This window comes from Lacerta agilis, chromosome 1 (assembly GCF_009819535.1).
Source record: "Lacerta agilis isolate rLacAgi1 chromosome 1, rLacAgi1.pri, whole genome shotgun sequence".
In the NCBI taxonomy this organism is placed as follows: Eukaryota; Metazoa; Chordata; class Lepidosauria; order Squamata; family Lacertidae; genus Lacerta; species Lacerta agilis.
Window position 1 is genome coordinate 19,316,518 of NC_046312.1, and position 23,354 is coordinate 19,339,871.

Below are 23,354 nucleotides of genomic sequence, written 5' to 3' on the forward strand. Positions count from 1 at the left end.
CTAGTGTGGTTAAACTGTTTATCTAAATGCATCCCACAGTTTATAAAGCTGTATCCTGGTAACAAAGGAACCCAGCAGTGTTTGTGCTCTAGGGAAGCCTACAAGCAGGAACCAATTCTCTTCCAATAGGCCCTTTTTATTTTCCTAAGTAAAGAGACGTTTCTGTTTTCATAAGGTACATCTAAAGTACATTTTCCCACACTCCTATGAATCCTAGGAACTGTAGTTTTCCCCTCACAGAGCTACAATCCCCAGGGCTCTTTGGCTCAGGGGAAAGTATGCTTTAAATATATTATGTTTTTGTGTATGTTGGAAGCCACACAAAGTGTCTGGGGCAGGGCACAAATTATTATTATTATTATTAACAGTTCTTTTTTCCCTGGGGGGACGCAGGGGTATGCATACCCCTAAACATTTTGTGAATCAAAGTTTGGCCTCATTGGGGGGCAGTATTTCGATGAGTAGGAAAATGAGAGTACCCCTAAACATTTGTTTTTTTTAAAGAAAAAATAATAATAATGTATAGTGTATACATAGCCATAAACTTAAATGATCTTCCCACACTTAACTCTTTTCTGTGTGTTTCTGCTCCAATATTTAATCACTTAAGCTCCAATAATTAAGCATTAATTTTTAGATCTTTCCCAATGCAGCTGAATAATACCATCTAAGTCTTTATGAATCACTGTGGGGTTCTGGGAATTTGAGCTTTCGCCCCCTTTCCTTTATCCATAACTTTCCTGGCAAGTTGTATGCTTTTCTCCTTTGCCCAGACTTCCACCCCCCCACACACACACACACTTCCCCATCTAAGTAGCTCTTTCTTTCCCCACCTCCTGAGCCTGTCAGGTTTCCTCATCAGTTCAGAAACCAGCGGCGGATTGTAACTGTTTCCTAATCACAGCTAGGAGCGCTCTGCTAGAACAATCCCCCGGAAAGTAACGATCCATTTAAAAAGTGGCCTTAAAACGGCAAGACCACGTCCAGGGAGAACGAATAAAATCCGCTGGCAGGAACTTATCATGGTATCTTTTACATCTCTGCTTTGTCCCGTGATGCTGCTGTGCATGTGCTGTTTGGGAGCTGGTGGTTCAGTTGCTAGGGAACGTCAGAGAAAGCTTATCCAAGCAAGGTCAACCATGAATCAAGATGAAGGCAGGGAATTGATGCCACGTTCTTCTGGTCGTTCCCAGTGCAAGCATTTCTGCTTGCCAGGCAGAACGGTCCCCCCACTCCCCTGTGCAGTCATCTCGGGGTACTCCTGTCCTTCCAGGGTGTATTGGGGGGAGGTTCTAACTACCCCATGCTCCTTCCATCCCTTCTCCTGATCTGACTGCTCCCTCGAGGACACCAGCTCAGGGCTCATGACAATACCAGCCACAGCTCAACACACTATGAAGTGGGCTGCTGCCCATGGGAATAGTTTAGTTTAGTTTGTGGTCCCAGGATGAATAAGGGAGGCAGTGTGATTTATAAATGTTACAAGCCTTAGTTTAACTATCTCTTCCTTCCCACCCACCCTCCCACCCTTCTTCGGTTTGACCATAGTCTCCTCCAGAAAATCAACGCAAACAGGACAACTGTAGATGCCAGCAAGAAAACAAGCTTTTCAGCCAAACTGCCATCCCATGGTTTTGCCATTCGCTCTACGGAAGATCTCAACCACTCCTGGGTGAGAAAAGCATTCTAGTCACCTTTTTGCTATGACTTAAGTTTTGTGCAACAGGGCTGGCGAAGGAACGGGTCTGAGCCTCTGTAGCAATTTCACGGCTGGGGTTGTAAAGGCGAGAACCTGTTTCAGCCAGAGCGCTGTTTTCCCTTGTGTTCCCTCGCTTTTCCAGACACTAGGTCAGGGTTTCTCAAACTTGGGTCTCTAGCTGCTGTTGGATTACAATTCCCATCATCCCTGACCACTAGTCCTGCTGGCTAGGGATGATGGAAGTTGTAGTCCGAAATCTGCTGGAGACCCAAGATTGGGAAACCCTGCTATAGTTCTCACCAACTTCTGAGGGTGGAAATCAGATTGGCTCAGACTTGCCTTTGTCAGGAAGCGCGTTGTAGATTTGTACCCGTGTAAGATGCTAAATATCTCCGTTCAGTGCATGCAATATGAACTGGGCTCTTCTGTCTGTTATTTTTGCTTCGCCCAACTGGTGCTTGGTAGGAAGAACGGGGTGTGTGTGTGTGTGTGTTTCACTAACTCAGATCTCCCACTAGACAAGGTGAGCTGGCCACCTCAGAGGACAGAATGCTGAGGGATTTGTGAGAGCAGCAGCACCTCAGTCATTCACTTGTCTTAAGTGACAATGCTGAGTGTGCCACAAAAGCTGCTCTGCTGCACCCCCTAAACTGGCCTGTTTGCTCGCAGTTACAGTGGCAGATGCTGTCCAGTTGCCAGTGTGGAATTGATATTTAGCTGCCAGCGCAAAGCTCTTGCTCTTTTGCATTGTACTGCGAACATAGGAAGCTGCCTTAAATTGAGTCAGTCCATTGGTCCATCGAGCTCAGTAATGTCCACACTGACCGACAGCAGCTTTCCAGGTTTCAGGTTGAAGTCTTTTCCAACAATACCTGGAGATGCCTGGGATTGAACTTTCTGCAAACAAAGTAGCTGCTCTACCACTGAGCATTGGCCCTTTCGCCAAGGAGGGAATATGAAGAGGTGGCTTTTCCTGTACGCAGTGGCTTAGCTCCGACACGATGGGTGCTGGAGCTCAAATCTAGTCTCATAAACTCCCACCGTCTACCTTTCATTCCCATTCCTAACTGGGACAGGCAGCGGTTACTCAATAGGAGAGGAAATGTACTCTGCAGATGGCAATTGGCACACTCTTTTTTTTTTATTGCCATTGCTTTACATGTTCCAGGACTGACCCCTGACATTGAAAATAGGTGGCAGGACAGAGTGTGCAGGTGCTGGGTCTGAATGTTGGAGAGAGCCCTGGTTCAAATTAAATCCTGATTTTGCAGCAGACCCTTTTTCTTTTTTTCTTTTCTTTTTTTATAAAAAGAGGCCCATGCTGCTTTGTTTTAATTCCGAGTGTGTTTTCTGCAGTTTACAACTCTTCGTTCAGCCATCAAACTTTTTAATAGGGAACCTGGGGCCATATTCACAGCGGGTGTAGCTTGTAACACTGACATTCAACCACACGGCAAACACCTTGGGAACGGAGCCTGTTCTCGGCTCTGAAATGTTTTGAATGTGAAAAGCGCCGTCTTTTCCAGTACCTTAAAAGTCCTTCTTAGCGTCCTCCCTAAACTGGGGATCTATGTTTATTTCAGTACAAATGAAGAATGGAATCAAATGGGACCCACTCTGTGTTCAGGGAAACATCACTGCAGATCAGAGAACTCCTTCCTGAGCTCTGCATTCTGCTCCTTGGTAGTTACCAATGGCAGCTGGTGGGAAAACTTTCTGCCCACCAACAAGCATAAGAAGGACAACTCCTTGGCATCTTCCTGCCCCCCTCAGAACCAAATTTCAATCTAACCTAACAGCAACTTTAGGGGGGGGGAGAATAAAAAAATTCCTTCCAGTAGCACCTTAGAGACCAACTAAGTTTGTTCTTGGTATGAGCTTTCGTGTGCATGCACACTTCTTCAGATACACTGAAACAGAAGTCACCAGACCCTTATATATAGTGAGAGAGTGGGGAGGGGTATTACTCAGAAGGGTGGCAGCTGTCTTACTACAAAGGAATTTCAAAAATAGACTGGAAAGAGAAGTTGCTGAATTGCAACTAATAACCAAACTTAAAACCATGGAGAGACCTGGTCTGAACAAAGACATTGGATTCTTATCTCATTATACATGACAAAGTTATCTTTAGCTATCTCACCCCTTGCCTTTTCCTGTAAGACCAATTGCAGTCGTTAAGAGTCGTCAACAGGTTTTCCACACCCATCAGCCAATCACCCATTCCCACCACCCTTCTGAGTAATACCCCTCCTCACTCTCTCACTATATATAAGGGTCTGGTGACTTCTGTTTCAGTGTATCTGAAGAAGTGTGCATGCACACGAAAGCTCATACCAAGAACTAACTTAGTTGGTCTCTAAGGTGCCACTGGAAGGATTTTTATATTTTTATATTTTTTATTTTGTTTTGACTATGGCAGACCAACATGGCTACCTACCTGTAACAGCAACTTTAGGGCACATTTATAACGGCAGCAGTGGGTTACATTGTGGGTTGAACAGAGAGGTTTAAGATCTTTCTGCCCAGTCCTTTGTCACAATAGGACTAATCCTCAAGGATCAACTGTGAGGGTTTCTCTGTGCATGTGGCCCCCAGAAGGCAATGTGACCCTTGGGCTAAAAAAAGGGTTAGTTACTCCTGCTTTAAACTTTTTCCCCACTCCAACAATCCAGTTTAAGAAATCAAATAGTGTCTCAGTCTAATTATTATTATCTATTATACAGTGGTACCTTGGTTGTCGAATGGCTTGACTCCGGAACAAATCGGCTCCCGAATGCCGCAAACCCGGAAATAAGTGTTCTGGTTTGCGAACGTTTTTTGGAAGCTGGACATCCGACACGCTTGAGTGCAGGAAGCTCCTGCAGCCAATCGGAAGCCGTGCCTTGGTTTTCGAACAGTTTCGGGAGTCGAACTGACTCCCGGAACGGATTAAGTTTGAGAACCATGGTACCACTCTATTTGTATGCCATCCTCTATCCACAGATCTCTGGATGATTTGCGTCATAAAAATACAAGTTTAAAAACACAAAATACATAATAAAAGCAAACCAAAACAATAATCTCACACACCTCCCGCAAACACATTTAAAAGGATACAGGATGTTAGTCAACCAAAGGGGAACGTTTTCGCCTGGCACCTAAAGGTGTATAATGAAGGCACCAGGAGAAACTCCCTGGGAAGAGCATTCCACAGATGGGATGACATAAGGCATAAGATAAGATAAACGAATGATTTGTTTCATAGCTGGGCATGGGATACAACTACTCAATAACTCATGGCAAGTGGGGAGTGCATGACCTTGTCTTCTACATTTGTGTCTTTTGCAATTGTTTCTGCAACCCAGGAGAACATGGCCAACAAAGAGGAAGATACTGATGATCTCCAACTCATTAAGAACTTCGAGCAGTGGTTGCAAGAAGAAAATGCCAAGCTGTCCGAAATTCTCGCCCGGAAACCATCCAGTGGTGAAGAACTTCAAGCAAGGCACAGCAAGTTAAAGGTTTGTTCCACTCCACGATGCTGCATTAATTTTGCATTACTCTGTGGCGTGTTTGAGAAGACACCCCAATCTGGTCTGTTGCAATGGGATAAAGACATAGGAAGCTGCCTTATGACAAGCCAAAGCGTTGGTTCGCCAAGCTCAGCATTGACTGCACTGACCAGACTGTAAGCTGCACTCCAGGTTTGCAGGCAAAAGCATCTCCCAGCCCTCCCTGGAGATGCCAAGAATTAGGCCAGGGACCTCCTTGCATGCACAGCATGTGCTCTACCACTGAGCTGCGATCCTGTCCCAAATTTCCCCTGAGAAGTCTTTCCACATCTTTCAGACTAGCATAATTTTAAAAGTAGTTGAAAGTGGGGTTGTAGAGTTGGAAGGAAACACAAAGGGCATCTAGCCCAATGCTAAAGAAAAGGTCACCTGGCCTGTGTTTAAAAACCTCCAATGAAGGTGAGGCCACCACTTTCCGAGGGAGTCCGTTCTACTGTGAAGCAGCTCTTACCTTCAGAAAGTTCTTCCTGGTTGTTTAGTCAGAATCTCCTCTCTTATAACTTGAAGCCATTGGTTCAGGTCCTCCCCTCTGGAGCAGGAGAAAACAAGCTCGCTCCTTCTTCCATGAGACAGCCCTTGAGATATTTGAAGATGGCTGTCATATATCCTCTCAGCCTTCCAGGCTAAACATGCCCAACTCCTGCAACTGTTCCTCATAAGGCTTGGTTTCCAGGCCATAGATCACCTCGGTCACCCTCCTCTGCACACATCCCAGCTTGTCAATACAGTCATACCTCGGAAGTCGAACAGAATCCGTTACGAAAGTCCATTCGATTTCCGAAACATTCAACTTCCAAAGCGCAGCTTCTCATTGGCTACAAGAAGCTCCATCGGACATTCAGCTTCCAAAAGAATGTTTGAAAACAGGAACACTCACTTCTGGTTTTCGATCGTTCAGGAGACAGAACGTTCAACTCCCAAGGAGTTCGGGAGCCGAGGTACAACTGTATCCTTGTCTTAACTGGTGTTTTCTTCCTTTCCTTCTTCCTTGTGACAGATATTGATATCTCCTCTTAGCCTCCCCCTTATCCAGGCTAAACATATCCAACTCTGCCAACCTTTCATTCTAAAGCTTGGTTTCCAGACCCTTGGAAGAAATATATACAGTAAATATAGTTAATATATATTCACGAAATATATAAATATAAAATAATGTAATATAAAACCAGGCAACTACACGGGAATAAAAAAAAAATGGGAAGCGTCACTGCTTTGTGATCCTCCTTCCCCTTTGGAAATATTTGTGAAATGCCCCCTGATTACTGTATGTGTAATGGTAAAAGGCAGTGTGTTCTCTCCTCACTGCTACCACCTCCATCGTTTGCACAACAAAACGGGGCTTTATCTCCCCACTTTCCCTTCCAGGAGCTTCAGTCTCGCGTCCCTGAGGGTCAGCAACATTTTGAAGATCTCCTGCGCCTTCGGCCGATTGTTAAGAACTCTGATGATCTGGAGGAGCTGCGCTACCGATGGATGCTCTACAAGTCTAAACTGAACGATTCCGGCAACTCCTTGGTAGGCCTTGTGATCTGAGGATATAGGTGGATCGGGGATCTTTTACATTATCCCGTTTACGATAGAGGTGTTAGGCTTGCACTGTTCCCCTTCTACCCAGAGGAGCCGTATTATGCATGGTCATAAACAAAGAAAAGATGCACAGTTATACTTGGATACGAAACGGGTATATCAAAGTCTGACGGTCAGATTCACATATTTCGCAGATTTTTAAAAAATTATTATTTGGAGCATACTCTGCAGCCAAAAAGGTTTCAGATGGAATGACTGCCCCCAAGTGACGGTGCAAGGAGAGGAGGCTCGCTGGAACTGGTCTGAAATGTGGAATAACACAGGTTACTAAAAGGAGTCTATGATTATCCTGTGTCCCATGCTGTTGGTGCCACATCAGTTTGATGCATTGGGTGGGGGGAAGATGTACTTGGGTTTGTTTGTTTGTTTGTTTGTTGTTGTTGTTTTGTAGTTGTGCCGTGGCAAATTTAAAGTACTTGAAACTGACACTATGAATCTGAGTCTTTATAGGTAGGTGCATGTCATCAAAAGCAGCACCATCTTCATTTTCTTCCACTGCAGGGGTGGGGATACTCAGCCCTGGGGGCCAAATGCAGCCTTCTATGCCCATCTCCTTGGCCCTCAAAACTGACCCCAGCAGAGCCCACCCGCTCCCCAGGTCAACATTCCTTGCCGGCCCCGTTTTACACCCTTGAAAGTTTTAGTCTCGTAATGTGGTGAACCGGGTTCGCGTCTCTGCTCCTCGGGGTGACCTTGGGCTAGTCACACTTCTTTGAAGTCTCTCAGCCTCACTCACCTCACAGAGTGTTTGCTGTGGGGGAGCAAGGGAAAGGAGATTGTTAGCCGCTTGGAGACTCCTTAGGGTAGTGATAAAGCGGGATATCAAATCCAAACTCTTCTTCTTCTTCTATGGAGGATAGAAAGTGGGGGTGGGCTGGGGAGTGCATGTTAAAAACCTAGCCTGCTGTACGAAGGGAATATTGACATTCATTGCTCCTCCCACTTTGCCTCTGAAGAAGAGAAGAAGAAGAAGAGTTTGGATTTGATATCCCGCTTTTCACTACCCGAAGGAGTCTCAAAGCGACTAACATTCTCCTTTCCCTTCCTCCCCCACAACAAACACTCTGTGAGGTGAGTGGGGCTGAGAGACTTCAGAGAAGTGTGACTAGCCCAAGGTCACCCAGCAGCTGCATGTGGAGGAGCAGAGACGCGAACCCGGTTCCCCAGATTACGAGTATACCGCTCTTAATCACTACTCCACTCTGGCTCTGCCCACCACTGGTATGCGGCCCCTGGAAGGTTGCCAAGAATGGAATGTGGCCCTCTGGCTGGAAAAGGTGTCCCCCCCCCCTCCATCTCTGTTGTAATGGAGGGGGGAAATGTGTGATTCCATTGCCCTGCACATTTCCCTACCCTGCTGTACTTCACTGGCCGACGCTTGCAAGATTTGGGGAAATGTCACAACATGCCTTTAGCTGTTCTGCATGTCATTTGGGAAAAGATGGGGCAGGCAGGCCATGCAGCTCCAATCTTTGTTGTTTGGTATGAAGGAAGTGCTCCAAATTTTAAGGGAATTTGTGCTTCTTCATTTCCTCAGTTCTAAATGCAATGGGTTTTTTTTAAAGTAGAGTGAATATGGAGTAATAGGAAAGCTAGGTGGGGAAAAATACACAATAATCAAAATTTGGCTAAAGTGCAAGAAGTTAGTGTCCAGTGTCCTTACTCTGTGGTAAATGTGTGTAGGAATCCAGCCTCAGTAGTGCAATTTTACTGTGCCATCTCCTGCAAAACTACGACTAGTCAGAAGGTGTCAGTGAAATCATAGTTATTTCTCTTGTAAGCCTAAACCAGACTTTAACTTTCTTGGGAACAAAATCCATTTGGAATTTAAACTGGATGTGTGCTATAAAGCTCATTAAATAGAAAATCACCTGCTGCTTTAGCTTGTCCAGACGATGAGAAATTTAAAGCAACATTCCCCTCGTGAAATAAACATTGGCTTATAGGTTCCTAGGGGATACCGTGGTTTCTTTTCTTAAAACAAAAAACAAAAACCCCAATGCTTTTGTCTTTTTTAAACAGGCAACAAGCTCTTTGGAGGAGACAGACACATTTAGAAAGGTAAGAGTGTGTTTTTGTTTGTTCACAGAAAAGGAGAGGGAAGGGCATATGTGTGTTTGTGTGTTTTAAAAACATAGTTGTCCAATAATGAAATGAAATATATTTTGTTATGGAGGGCACGGCTGCAGGATTAGAATCCCCAACACTGAATTATACTACATTGCCAGCCAAGTGTGCCACATAATCCTATGCATTCTAGAAGACAAAACATAACACGCATTGTTAGCCACAATTGTTGTTGATGTTGTCATTTAAATTTGTATACCGCCCTTCATCCATAGACCTCAGGGTGGCGGTTCACAACACAAAATTACAATATAAAAAAAAACACAAAATACATAATCAAAACAAGAACAAAAACAAACCAAAAATACCCCCATTCCCACAACACATTTAAAAGGGCATCGTAAGTCAGTCAGCCAAATGCCTGGATGAAGAGGATATATTAAATTAAGCCAGTGGTTTTCAGACCATTTGCCTTCAGGAGAGATCTTCCCCTAGTGGTTTGTCCACTAAGGAGCCACCGAGAATCTGCTACAATGCCCCTACGATCCATCAGGGAATGTTCTTCCTCTTTCATGGAGGTTCTGATGGAGCTTCATCCAAGGAATTGACATCACCTATATTACCTGCTTAGCTTCAGCAGTGCTACAACCTCAGATGCATCCACATCATTCCATGTGGCTGCACAATCTTTTGGATTCTGGCTATTAGTAGGATGGGGGAATCAAATGTTGGATATTGCCAGGGCCCGGCTAAAGTCGATTGATTCCCATCTCCCTCCCTTAGTAGGAACAGCTCAAGCGGCAAGAATGTTTCTCTTAGCATCCATTATACCCCTAGGGGGAAAACATGCTGTATTTAATTTCTTGATGGGAACATTGCCAGACGCCGAGACAAAAATACCATTTTCCTCTCTGTAAGGGATGGTTCGAAAGACCAATCAAGGCCATCCCCCCTCCCCCATTTTAATATTTGCTTATTTTGCTTGTATTTTTAGATACCCCTATCCCTGCTGGCTTATATATGAACATCTATAGAGATATAGAGCTAGTTAGATGTCATGTGCGGTGCAATCTTGTGCATGTTTTGTTAGAAATAAGTTCCACTGATTCAGTGATACTTATGTAACATTCACACCATGCATTTAATTCACTTGTTTGTTAAATTTCTATACTAGCCTTCATCCAAGAATCATAGGGCAGTTTACAATATAAAAGCACAAAAAGACACATAACTCATATATGCATTTGCATACTTATGTACCAGGGATGTACGAGGGTTGGAATTACTTTGGTGTTTCTCCAAGCTGTCTGCCCTTCTTCCATTTTCAAATATTTGTGGACTTCTGTCTGCTGCTCCTCAGGCCCATCTCTCTGCTCACCAACCCCCCAACCCCCTTTTTGTTGTTGTTGTTGTTCAGTCGTTCAGTCGTGTCCGACTCTTTGTGACCCCATGGACCAGAGCACGCCAGGCACGCCTATCCTTCACTGCCTCTCGCAGTTTGGCCAAACTCATGTTAGTAGCTTCGAGAACACTGTCCAACCATCTCATCCTCTGTCGTCCCCTTCTCCTTGTGCCCTCCATCTTTCCCAACATCAGGGTCTTTTCTAGGGAGTCTTCTCTTCTCATGAGGTGGCCAAAGTACTGGAGCCTCAACTTCAGGATCTGTCCTACTAGTGAGCACTCAGGGCTGATTTCTTTAAGAATGGATAGGTTTGATCTTCTTGCAGTCCATGGGACTCTCAAGAGTCTCCTCCAGCACCGTAATTCAAAAGCATCAATTCTTTAGCGATGAGCCTTCTTGATGGTCCAGCTCTCACTTCCGTACATTACTACTGGGAAAACCATAGCTTTAACTATACGGACCTTTGTCGGCAAGGTGGTGTCTTTGCTTTTTAAGATGCTGTCTAGGTTTGTCATTGCTTTTCTCCCAAGAAGCAGGCGTCTTTTAGAAGCCACCAATGCACAGGAGTGTATATGCACATTGACAAAATCAGAGCGCAAGGAGGGATTTCAATTTAAACCGTCATGGCTTCCCCCAAAGAATTCTGGGGCTACCATTTGTTAGGGGTGCAGAGAGTTGTTAAGGGACTCCCATACTTCTGACAGAGCTACAATTCACAGAGTTCCCTGGGAAGAGGAATTGGCTGCTAAACCACTCTGGGAATTGCAGCTCTGGGTGGGGAACAGAAGCCTCTTGCGAGCTCTCAGGACCCTTAACAAACCACAGCCCCATGTGCTTTAAATGTATATTGCGAATGTGGCCTTACTCACTAGTAAGTGTACGCATGGGCTGCAATAATAAAAGAACAATTTCTTGATCATCCCCGAGCATAAAAACCTTGCTTGAATAAATAGCGCGCGCAGAGAAAAAGATGTCAGATAGAAAACAAACGGCGAATATGCACTAGCATAATTTTATCCATAAACAGAAGACTGGAAGATTAAATTGAGAAAGCTAATGCGTTGGGGCCTGTGGTTTCTCCCCCGTAGGCTGACAGTGATGGAATAGCTTATTGCCTCTTCGCATACGACGGAGCATTGTAAAAACAAATATTTAAAAAAATAATGATGATAAATGTTTCTTCAAAGGTTGGCTTCCAACTTGCTGAAAGTATTGCAGGAGCATACTTAGCGTCAATTGGAAATCAAAGCAGGTTATTTATGGGGTTCAGCGGTTCTTGTCTGGTTTATTTTCTGCAGTGCTCAACCCTAATTAAAGCTCCTTGCTGCGCAAATGATTTGGGCCTCATTGTTTGTACAAACAAAATAATTAGGATTTATTAGATTCATGACTGGCTAATTGGTTCCCTTTGAGATGCTGTGGGATGTAATCTCCTGGAGCAGATGGAGAGTCAGGATCTGCAATTGTGTCTCATCTAGAAAGTCACCACTGACCAAATAAGTTCAGCCAGCCGCGAGCGATACTAGTTCACTCACTCCTTCTCTAGAAGGCTCCTGGTTCAGGTCCTCATGTTAAAAACATCAACGAGAGTAAAATTCTTTCACTGTTGTAAAACAGAATTTTAGAGTTGGAAGGGACCTTTGAGGTCCTACAGCCTAGTTATTCAATGCTCAGTGAAGGAATCTGAACATGAAATCTTGCTGGATGAGACCAAAGCTCGTTGTGGCGATCACACAGGGTCCCCAGTCGTTTAACGGACTATTGATCCCTGTGCCACCACGGCACTTCGCTGCCACCAACCAGGATCCCCTCCCTGGTAATAACTGTCACAGTCAGGGTGCAATTGTAAACAAAATAACAAGTGTTTATTTAAAAACTTCAACAACTTAAGATATTGGTTCAACCCTGTCCTAATCCTACGCTCACCACTCTATCTCACCACCAACCCTCACAATCAACGACCACCCACCAACCAACTCCCTCGATCAACTGCTCTTCATCAACTGCTCTCTAACTCTGACTCCTTCAGCTGCCCCTAGCTCCTCCCCCCCTCTGTTTATTGGACAGCCTAGGGTCAGCCACTTAACCCCTTACTCACTCCTGCTCTTATATGTATACCCTAGGAAGGGCAAACGCCACACTCGTCAACTCCAACATCCTGTTCTCACAATGGCCAATCAGATCCCTATGGGAAGCCCAGTGGATATACTAGGACACCATGCTCCTGATCTCAACCGGACATCGTTAGAGCTTCCTGGATGAGGCCGTTAGCCCATCTAGTCCAGCATCCTGTTCTCTTAGTGGCCAACCAGGTGCTTATGGGAAACCTACAAGCAAGACACTGAGGCTCTTGGGCTCAATTCATGTGGTCCTCAACTTTTGATGAGTGTGGGAAGGAATTCCCACTGGGATGGAATCTGGGAAGGAGAAGGAATGGGAATCCTCTCCAATCAAGGAACTCAGGCTTCTGGAAAGAGTGATCTGTCCCTTCCCCGTCAGTCTGCTTCGTGGAGAGGAAGCACAAGAGCACTCTCCCTTCCTGTGGTTTTCAGCAACTGGTACCCAGTAGCATACTGCCTCCTACAATGGAGGTAAAACATAGCCATCAGAGTGCATAGCCACTGAGAGCCATATGCTCCATGAATTGGTCTAATTCTCTTCTCAAGCCATTCAAGTTAGTGGCTATCTCTGCCTCTTGGGAGAACAAATTCCACGGTTAAGCTATGTAAGGACTTTCTTTTGCCTGTCCCGAATCTTCTCATTGCAGAAGATACGGTTTTACATGAAAAAAAAGGCATTGGGTTCAATCCTTGGCATCACCAGCTCAAAGGAGCTCAGGGAGTAGGGCCCAGACAAGCATCTCCTCAAGTCTGAGTTGACAATGAACTCAGGCAGACCAAGACTGCATCAACAGGCAGCAGCTGTGAATCATTTAGTTAGTTCATTTCTATCCTACTGTTTCTCCAAGAAGCTCATTGTGGTGTGCAGGCTTCTCCCAGTCCATCATTTTATCCTCCCAGCAACCCTGTAATAATAATAATAATAATAATAATAATAATAATAATAATTTTATTTATACGCCGCCCATCTGGCTGGGTTTCCCCAGTCACTCTGGGCGGCTCCCAACCAAATATTAAAAACACAATACATCATTAAACATTAAAAACTTCCCTAAATAGTATGTAAGGCAGGCTCTGTTTAGCAATAGCAACAGACATGTGTCCATCACCCCTCAGGTGGCTGTATTGTAACGTCTCTTGCAGCGTAGCAGAAGATGCTTGGCCTGGTTCTTGAGTCACATGTAGCTGCTACATTTGGGGATTTGGGTTGCAGGCTTCATTGGTGCCCCTGAAACACTGAGACACTGAGGTTTTTGGTCTCGATTCATGTGGTCCTCAACTTTTGATGAGTGTGGGGAGGAAATCAAAATGGATGGAATCTGGGAAGGAGAAGGAATGGGAATCCTCTGCAAACAAGGAACTCAGGCCTCTGGAAAGAGTGATTTGTCACCTGTTTCGTGGGGAGGAAGAGTGTGTGAGAGGAAGAGTGGCAGAAAGAGAGAAAATAAAAGAAGGTGGCCACACACACTGCCAGCTGTGGCCCGAATATCACCAGGATCCCCTGCTTAAATTTTACCCTTGGAGGGATGCAGCCCTTGACAGAATAAAAGCTGCCCCTCCCCCTTTCACTGAAATAATTACCTCTTCACAAATACTTGGATTGCCTGCACAGTTTGGGCATCTCCATTCAAGGTGACGTTCAATATTCCTGGCAGAAATACTGGGAAAGCAGCGACTGCAGAGAAATACATTGCCAATTTTCACAGGCAAACTCTATCCAGCCCTGGAGGCTTGGGGGGGGGTTTGTTTTTGTTTTTGCTTCTCCTGCCTGTTACCGGAACCATTTTTCACGATATATTTGGAACGGAGTTATATTAATGAACGCTCTACGTAATGTGCTAAAGTGCCCGCAGCTCCCCAATAACCATCTCAGCAGGAGTCAAAATGCCTCAGGAGGATGAGTCAAGAGCAAATGTGACTGAAGACAGCTTGGCCACCCGTGCAGCTTGAGTTCAGTCATAGAGACACTTTTAATACATTTTAAATGTAATTTCCTACACACTGCCTTCTACGCTTGGTGGAATGTTTATCTAAGTTTACTATTCTTTCTTGCCTTGATTTTTGCAAAAGTCATACGGTTGCCAGCTTTTTTTTTTTTTTTTACTAGCTGTGCTCTTGTGCTTTAATAGCCTGGCCTGCAGAAATGTAGCAGGCAAAGGAGAGGCACCTGTGAAGCTGTGCTAGCCTAGCCACCAGTGAGTGACATTCTGCTGCTCTTCTCTAAGTGTGGAAAAGAGTGGAGAAATCTCCCTCTCTGGCTGATGGCCTCTGAGAGCCTAGCAAGTAGGGCTGCCAATCCAGGACTATAAGACTATTGGTCCATCCAGGTGAGTATTGGCAAATTCCATTGGTCATGGCTACCCATGTACACACACATAGCCATCCTGGCTGAGAATGGTGGAAGGTAGAGTCCAACAACATATGGAGGGCCACAGGCTTCCCAACCCTGGTGTGGACAATAGTGAGCTAGGTGGACCATTGGTCTGCTCTCTTTAGCTCAGTAATGTCTGCATTGACTGGTAGCAGAAATAGGTACCGCTGTTGCAGGAAGGTAAACGGCATTTCCATGCACTCTGGCTTCTGTCACGGTGTTCCGTTGCGCCAGAAGTGGTTTAGTCATGCTGGCCACATGACCCAGAAAGCTGTCTGTGGACAAACGCCAGCTCCCTCAGCCTGAAAGTGAGATGAGCGCTGCAACCCCATAGCCGCCTTTGACTGGGCTTAACTCTCCAGGGGTCCTTTACCTTTTAACCTTTTTTTTAACCCTAACTCTGCCTCTGCTTCTGAGCAACCTTCCCAAAGGCCACAGGCCCATGGTGGGTCAAGCAAGAGGCAAAAGTGGACGAGGGAACAAAATGTGAGTTTCACCTCTTTATAGGAAATTCATTGCTACGCACACTCATTTCCCCTGCCTTGCCTCCTCCAACCAGACAAGCAAGAGGCATTCTCAGAGTTCCTAGTTCCCATTCCAGCCAGCAAAAAGCACTCAGTGCTGAAGCATGGCCAGTGGTGGGTATGGCTTGGGCAAAGTCTCCAGGGCCAGACAGAAAGACATTTATACCCCGGACCTGAGGTTTCCCTAGCATTCAGCATCTTCCTCTGTCCCTTCCGACACTGCCAGCACTCTTAATGTCTGTCTTCACACCTGGTTATTTTGTGAAATGGCCGCAGCTGCCTCAGTGCCTCGCCTGGCTGTCCTCGGCAGTGTTATTGGCGAGACCCGGCGTTGCTTCAGCGATTGAATTTTTGTGCTCTGCAGAGCTAAGATAGATGCCTGGCATTTTGATCATGCCTCGAGTCAACAAGCCCATGGTGCCTTCCTACTCCTTGATCCTGCAGCGGCATCGCAATGCTGAAGTTGTGACAGCCTGGGCATTTCCATGGCGACCAGCTGAGTCATTAAGCAGGATAGCATCGACTGCCGGATAAGGCAAAGCCAAGCCGAGAGCAGGTGGGAGGGGAAACAGTGGCAGGAATGCTGGATTTACATGACCTCACCTGCAGGTGTTTGCCTTAGGGCAGTAAGGATAAGTTGAAGGGAAGAATCAGAACCGCAGTATGCAGCTTGTTTGCGAAACAGCGCTGCAGTTTATTAACTGCTTCACGTTCCTCAGGTCTCACAACACCCCCCATGAGCTAAGTCACCGTTCTCCCATTTTACAGGTTGGGAACTGAGGCTGAAAGACAGCCAGTTTCTCAAGAGCTCACCTCAAGTCCGTGACAAAGTTGGGACCTCAAACACAGACCCAAACACCAAGTGAATCAGCAGCAGTCAGTGTGGGGCAAAAAAAAGAGATCTATCCATGTTCTGCAAATAATAATAAAAATATTTCAATACTATACTACTCTGAAATGTTTAAACGTTTCTATGATTGCCCTTGAACCTGACACAGTTGTCATCCTCTCCTGCCACGCCACACCGCTTGAGAACCACACTGCCCTGGGGTGCGGGGGTCTGTAGGGAAGGAGGTGGTCTCTCAGCTGTTCGGGATGTGCCTCATTTAAGGATTTAAACACTAATGTGAGCACCTTGAATTGGACCCAGAAATGAGCTGGCAACCTTGTGCTGAAATTAAACACACAGGATTGAGACCCATGAAGAAATTGGCACAGAAGCATAGTTCTATTTTTATTTATTTTTTTACTTAACAGGATTTATATACTGCTTAATCATCAGATCCTTTAAGTAGATTAATATCCATCTGCCTGGGATATGAAGGCAAAACAACTCCTCAGTTAAGGATTTTGAGGAAAATAACCTTCGTTGAGATGTTGTAACCCTTCATGCCATGAGGGGGAGAACTTGGGAAATGAAGCTTTCACCCATAAGCAATTCTGACCCCCCCACACACTGGGATTAGAATGCCCCCCCCTGGGATTTAGGAGATGGAAGATTCCTTTGGGGCATCTGGCTGGGTGCAAGACTATTGTCCCTGGTGCTGCAATTGTTTCTTTATGCTGCCAGGATTATGGCAGCTTTGAGCCACTTACTCAGATGCTAGGCATACATGTCAAAGCATCCCAAGGGGTGGATTAATTTAGGCACCCACTCTTCAAAATCTCATTCAGCTTCCAAGAATCATAGAAAGGACGCAATGCCAAAAATAGTTATGGGAATGTTTCAGCTCATTGGAGAGCAAGGGTTGTAATCAACTGGTTTTAGGCTGGATTCTTCTTGCGGCCATTACATTCATCATCTAAGAAAATATTGTCCAACCCCAAACTCTTAGGCACTTCAGTTCCTGCACCCTGATGGATTTGTAGTCTTTAGGGGATGTTCCATGAACCTCAAAGAGATAGAAACCTACTTTTCCTCTTTGCAATTTCTGTACGCACCCCTGATTTCCCTTCTGTTATGCAATAATGTCAAAAAACAAGTTGCTGTGCTGTTTCACGGTGAATTTGGCAGGACTTACTTAAGGCTACATTGAGGCTGCATGCACGCCAAACGTTTAGAGTGCCAACACGCCCCAGAAATAATAATATCTGGGGGCTGTAGTTCATTAAGAGTGCTAAGAATTGTAGGTCTGGCCCTACCATTAGGTAGAGTGAGTCATTTGCCTCAGGTGGCACCCATGTTTTGAGGAAGATTCAATTTCCAGTCCACTTAACTTCTGTACATGGAATGGTGGGCACCATCTTGTCTGCTTTGGGCAGCAAAATGTCTCGGGCCATCCTTGTCAAAGTTCTAGCCGAACAACGACACGAAGAGAAATAGATCCTGTAAACCTGAACTCTGGCAGCCCTGAATCTAGAATTTCCCTGCTGGGTGGATAAAGGCGTTGGACGAAGCAACTGGGTGAGAAGCTGGACAACAGAAATCTTTCTCGGTGCCTCAGCACAGTTAAGAGTGGCAGAGGGGGCTCTCTTGGTAGTTCTGCCACCCTCAAAAGTGTTCACAGTTAAATGCAGTGCTGTGGCACTCACTCCTACAGGAGGCAGTAAAAGAACATTGGGTAAATCCATGGAAGCGAAAACAATAAGTGGCTACTTGCCATGATGGCTGTCCTCTGGTCGGAGGCAGTAATGCTTCTGAATACCAGTTGCTGGAAACCACCAGAGGGGAGAGTGCTCTTGTGCTTCAATCCTGTTTGCGGTTTCCCCACAGGCATCTGCTTGGCCACTATAAGAACGGGATGCTGGGCTGGATGGGCCATTGGCCTGATCGAGCAGGCTCTTAAAAGGAGTTTGTTTTGTGATGTCTACCTCTTTCATATTATTTAAGCCTAACTACTCTATTCCGAACTTAAAAATGGAAAGCGTAATGCTGATGGTCAACAAAAGAGGTTGAAAGACTGTCTTAAGGGGAGTTTTAAATAATGTAGTATAAACACCGACAACTGGGAAACACTGGCCTGCGAGCGCTCCAATTGGAGAACAGCCTTTACCAAAGGCGTCATGGGCTTTGAAGACACTCAGACTCAGGATGCAAGGGAGAAACATGCTAAGAGGAAGGCATGCTTGGCAAATCCACACCGTGATCAACTCCCGCCTGGAAACCAATGTCCCCACTGTGGAAGGACGTGTGGATCCAGAATTGGCCTCCACAGTCACATATGGACTCATTGTTAAAACCGTGTTTATGGAAGACAATCTTACTCGGCTACGAGTGATCGCCAAAGAAGAAGAAGATTATTTAAGCCATACCGTTCTGCTTTTGCTTGGTTGTTTGCTTTTGTAATTGTATGAAACCTATTTGACTTGTTTTGAATTGTTTTTGTTCCATTGTTGCAACCCGCCCTGGGACATTTCAGTGAAGGGGTGGGGGTAAGAAATCTCATAAATAAATGAAAAAAATCACTCTCCCGGGGCGATACCTGGCAAACATGGGAAGTGGCTATTTTTAATGTATACACCCAGGCTGTTATTCCCCCATAATGCATTGTGCCGGTCTGGCGTTCTCTACCGCTCTGGTGTTCTCAGAGGGAAACCAAACCTTTTTGTAAGGCCAGATTTGGATTGCTGGCCCACTTTGCTCCCTTGCCCTTCTTATAATGAGCCATTTCGGAGCAGCAGACCCAGTTGTAAAGGCTACTGCTATACGTTGAACTCAAATTTCACCATCTGTTCCACTTCCCTTTTTATTCTCTGGCATCTTGTAAAATATGAGGCTTGTACAGGGAGCAATGAAAATAAGTCAGCCGGGTTGTAAAGTGAGGTGCAAGGGGTGGGGACCCGGGCCTTTGTGCTGCCGCCCAGAGATTAAACAGAGAAGGCCCATGGCTAGATTCAGATGCGGTGTATCCCAAAATGGCGGGTGCCCCCGAACTCGGCAAACCTATACAAACATGAAGCAGAGCTTTGGCCATGAGGGAAAGTGTGTGAAACTCGCACTTCGTTGTAACTGAATACCCAACCGAAAGGCGGCCATTTCTCTCCAGCAGCCACCAAGTTCCTGTCTGGCACGCAAGACAGGTTGGAAAATTTGTAACTGGCGCGTGGAAATCTCAAAATTAATACTAAAAGCAACTGCGCTCTCCCTCGAGGAAACCGAGGCTGAGAAATTGTCTGGAAAAAATCGTTTGCAACACTAAGCATTTTCTTAGGGATTTTAGCGTCTGGCAGATTGTCGCACATAGGTCAACCCCAAACGTTGCCTCACAGAAGCCCTTTTTATGGTACCCAGAAACCTCCAGCCCCTTTTGCTCAGCGCCTCGTGTCTCTTGAGGGTGTGGTCCGTTCCTGCATAGAAGCATTGCTAGCGCTTGTAGAGGGCACACTGCCTTACATAATGGCTTCTTGGTCTGAAAATTATCAGAGGGTGTGCCAAGAATCAAATCACCTCATGCTAATGGCTCAGGGACAGAGCCAAGTTTGATGTTAAATGCAGTTGTGGCCTACTGGGACTTGTGAGAAAAAAAGCCAGGAGCCCGACATGATGTGGGGCAAGATCCAATGACAGAATCCTCCTCTCTGTTGAGTTCCACAAAGGCAACATGGCTAATGAGGAAGGTTGAAGGTGCAACTCCTTAGACTGGTTGGAAGTAAGAAGGCAGGCAAATGGGGGCTAGCTGAAGGCAGAGGGAGACTGGTAGCCCCATTTGACCCAATGGAAGAGCCTCCACTGGTTAAATGCCTCTTCGCATTTAAGGACCACCTCTCTTCATATGAGCCTACTTGGACCCTGAGATCATCCCCTAAGGCCCTTCTTGTGTTCTCTTCACAAGAGGTCCAGAGGCCGGCAACACAAGAATGGGCCTTTCCAGTAGTGTCTTCCTGTTTGTGGGTTGCTCTCCCCAAGGATCAGCTGGTCCCTTCATTATACACCTTTAGGCACCAGGCAAAAACGTTCCTCTTTAACCAGGCCTTTGGCTGATTGACATCCAGTGCCCTTTTAGTGTGTGTGTGTGTGTGTGTGTGTGTGTGTGCATTTTTTGCATTTTTATGTTGCGATTTTATGTTTTAATCGCCCTGAGACCTGCGGGTATAATTAAATACAAATTTAATAAACAAATAAATAATAAACATGCAGTTTAGATTATATTCGCTGGGAAGAGCAAATCATTATTGGGAACCCAGAAGGTAGGGGTGAGGAAATGGGTACTTTCTTTCCCTGCTGTGGTCATAATGTAAATCCCTTCTCTGAAATGTCACTACACAAAATGTTAAATGCATCTGAAATGTCACTTCAGGTGCAAAGATGCATTTAACATTTTGTGTAGTTTCACCTGCAGTACTAGTTTTTGATGTGTTTAAAAACACTGGGGGGGAGAGAGTGGACAGGATGTGTGATTAACTTGCACTTCCTGTTCTCCACACACTTATAGTCCCCTCTGCTTCTGTTGAGGGGGATTGATTCAGTTCATACTGAAAGTGTGCTTTTCTGATTTGTACTTTCCTAAACTAGATGAGGATGGAAATGCGGCTATCCTTTGAAATTTGCACTGCTCTGAATTTTGCACTGCAGCTCTCTGGCCAAGCTGTGTGTACAAAAGTGCATATGCTAGAGTGAAGTGTGGGTATAAATGCAGATGTTAACAAAAAGAACGTATGCAATCTGTTAGGGAAGCTTGCTTTACAAAACATGCCAGTGGCAAGGAATTGCCTGTGGGCAAAATGCTCTTGCTTGTGGGTTTCCCACAGACATCTTGGTTGGGCCCTGTGAGAACAGGATGCTGGATAAGATGGGCCAATGGCCTGATCCAGCAATGTCTTTTTATGTTCTCAGGAGTGCCCCTCCAGATGGCAGTAATGTCACAACAGTGGGTGAACACAGCAGAACAACTAAAAAAGCAGAATTATGCTTGGACTGTCCAGTATAAATCCACCATGAATACACTACTACTGCATCAGTGACGTGTTGCGGCATATACCTGCCCTCCTCCCAAAAAAGTCCAGGGGCTGGTGGGGGGGGGACCAAAGTCATCCAAGCAAGGATCCTGGCTTACCCCATGGGGAAACTGCATATTTACTTAGGGCCTATAGCACCACCGTCCAATGGGCATGGGCAATGCCCCATTGGATTCAGATAGGCAGCCTTCATTAATAGTCAGGGTGCTCTTGGAGGCTCGTGTCTGATTGCCCAGGAAAGCAAAGAGAGAAATCACAGGCTTTTTAGACCTTTTTATTACAGTGGTACCTCGGGTTAAGAACTTAATTCGTTCCGGAGGTCCGTTCTTAACCTGAAGCTGTTCTTAACCTGAGGTACCACTTTAGCTAATGGGGCCTCCTGCTGCCACTGCGTCGCCAGAGCACGATTTCTGTTCTTATCCTAAAGCAAAGTTCTTAACCTGAGTTACTATTTCTCTGGGAGACTGGGAGACTCTCCAGTGACAGCGTGTCAGTCAGCTGCTGCTCGGGCTCGGCCTGCTCAATGCTACCTGATGTCAGGGACTGGACTGAGGAAGAACGTTGGGGGCCACTCCCCATTCTCCTGAACTTTCCCAAGAAGAGGACAGTATAGATTTAGAACAGTGGTTTGCAGAAGGTCATAGTTCATAGTGCAGAGGCTGCAGAGGGCAGAAGCTAGGAAATATTGGAAGAGGAGCGGCAGGAAGAAGAAGCACCAGGGGAAGAGACAGCACTGGGGGGGGGGTTTGAAAGCATTCCAAACCCCCCCCCCAGGACCTGGCAGGCATTGAGAGTAGGAGAACAGAAAGCTCAGAGGCAGAAAGCACAGATCAGCCAATGCAGGGATGACATGGAATAGGAGAGAGGGGGGGAATGGGACTATGTCTCTCTCTGTGAATATTGAATAAAATACCTTGGTAAGAGCTTCTTCTTTTTTCTATTACTGGCAGCCTGCTGTGAGGGAGGAAGATCAGATTCCCCGAAGCCTGACACCTGGCTCCACATCTCCCATTACTTCCCAACTTCTTCCCTCCTCTTCTTCTTCCTTCTGGGGAGGTGGTCTCCACCCCTCCACTTCATCTGCCCAGCCCCTGACATTAATGCTCCATTTGGTTTGTGTCTTTCAGGGACGACCAGCCGGGGCGTGTTCCTTCCTGCGCCGCGTCTGCTGCGCCGCTTTGCCTCTCCAGCTGCTCCTGCTCCTCCTCCTGCTCCTCGCCTTCCTGCTGCCTCTCGTAGAGGAGACGCACAGCTGCAAGCTCGCCAACAATTATGCCCGCTCCTTCAACCTGGTGCTGAGATACAACGGCCCACCGCCAACTTAAAGTCCTCTACGCATGAAGGTGCAGCTGAGGTGACAGATTAAGTTATCCGAGTGGCTTTTCCCGGGGGTGTCTCAGCTCCTGCAGGTCCCCCAGAATCCAGGGCAACTCACTAAGGGACCCGTGTAAACTGGAAACTTGGTCAAATGACCTGCATTGTCCATATAGGCTCAGTCCATAGAAATGAAGTATTCATACTTAGAGCTAAAATTATATTTTTAAAAATATATGACTATATTTATAGTGTATATATGATTTTTATATATGTGTCTCAATGAAAGATACCTTGAAATCACCGTTTCCATTTTTAACCCTGCCAATTTTATTGCTATTCTTATTTTATGCCTTTGTCTTTGTTGAGTAACAGTAGATGTTTCAACTAAATCCTTGTCTAAGCATAGAAACCAAAAGCTAAGGCGTAACCAGATAGGGTGACAAATGTGAGGTTGTCATGGGGGGGGGGGGGGAGATAGCCACACAAGTCAAGTTCCGTCTCCTCGACCCGTGAATGTTATGAAAACTACAGCTGCCACCTGCTTGAAGAGATCCTGGTTGATTAATTGTAGTTGTTGATCAAGTACTTAAATCTACTCAGTTTGCATGCATTTGAAAATGAGTAAGAACTAAAGCGAAACAGCAAGCACATATTGCCGGTATCTTTAGAGCAGGCATAGGCAAACTCAGCCCTCCAGATGTTTTGGGACTACAATTCCCATCATCCCTGACCACTGGTCCTGTTAGTTAGGGATGATGGGAGTTGTAGTCCCAAAACATCTGGAGGGCCGAGTTTGCCTATGCCTGCTTTAGAGGATGCTT

The 23,354-nt window shown here is 45.7% G+C and overlaps 1 protein-coding gene across 2 annotated transcripts in view; it reads left to right on the plus strand.

Moving 5' to 3' along the window:
* Nucleotides 1-22,987, plus strand: part of SYNE3 (spectrin repeat containing nuclear envelope family member 3) — an 81,235-nt gene extending 58,248 nt beyond the window's left edge. For both annotated transcript variants that reach the window (XM_033140336.1, XM_033140343.1), the window contains 5 exons: nt 1,549-1,672; nt 5,044-5,199; nt 6,616-6,765; nt 8,860-8,898; nt 22,344-22,987. In XM_033140336.1, coding sequence (XP_032996227.1) covers nt 1,549-1,672; nt 5,044-5,199; nt 6,616-6,765; nt 8,860-8,898; nt 22,344-22,541 — 667 coding nt within the window. In that variant the 3' untranslated portion in view covers nt 22,542-22,987. The remainder of the gene's footprint in view (nt 1-1,548; nt 1,673-5,043; nt 5,200-6,615; nt 6,766-8,859; nt 8,899-22,343) is intronic.
* The last annotated feature ends 367 nt before the right edge of the window (nt 22,988-23,354 follow it).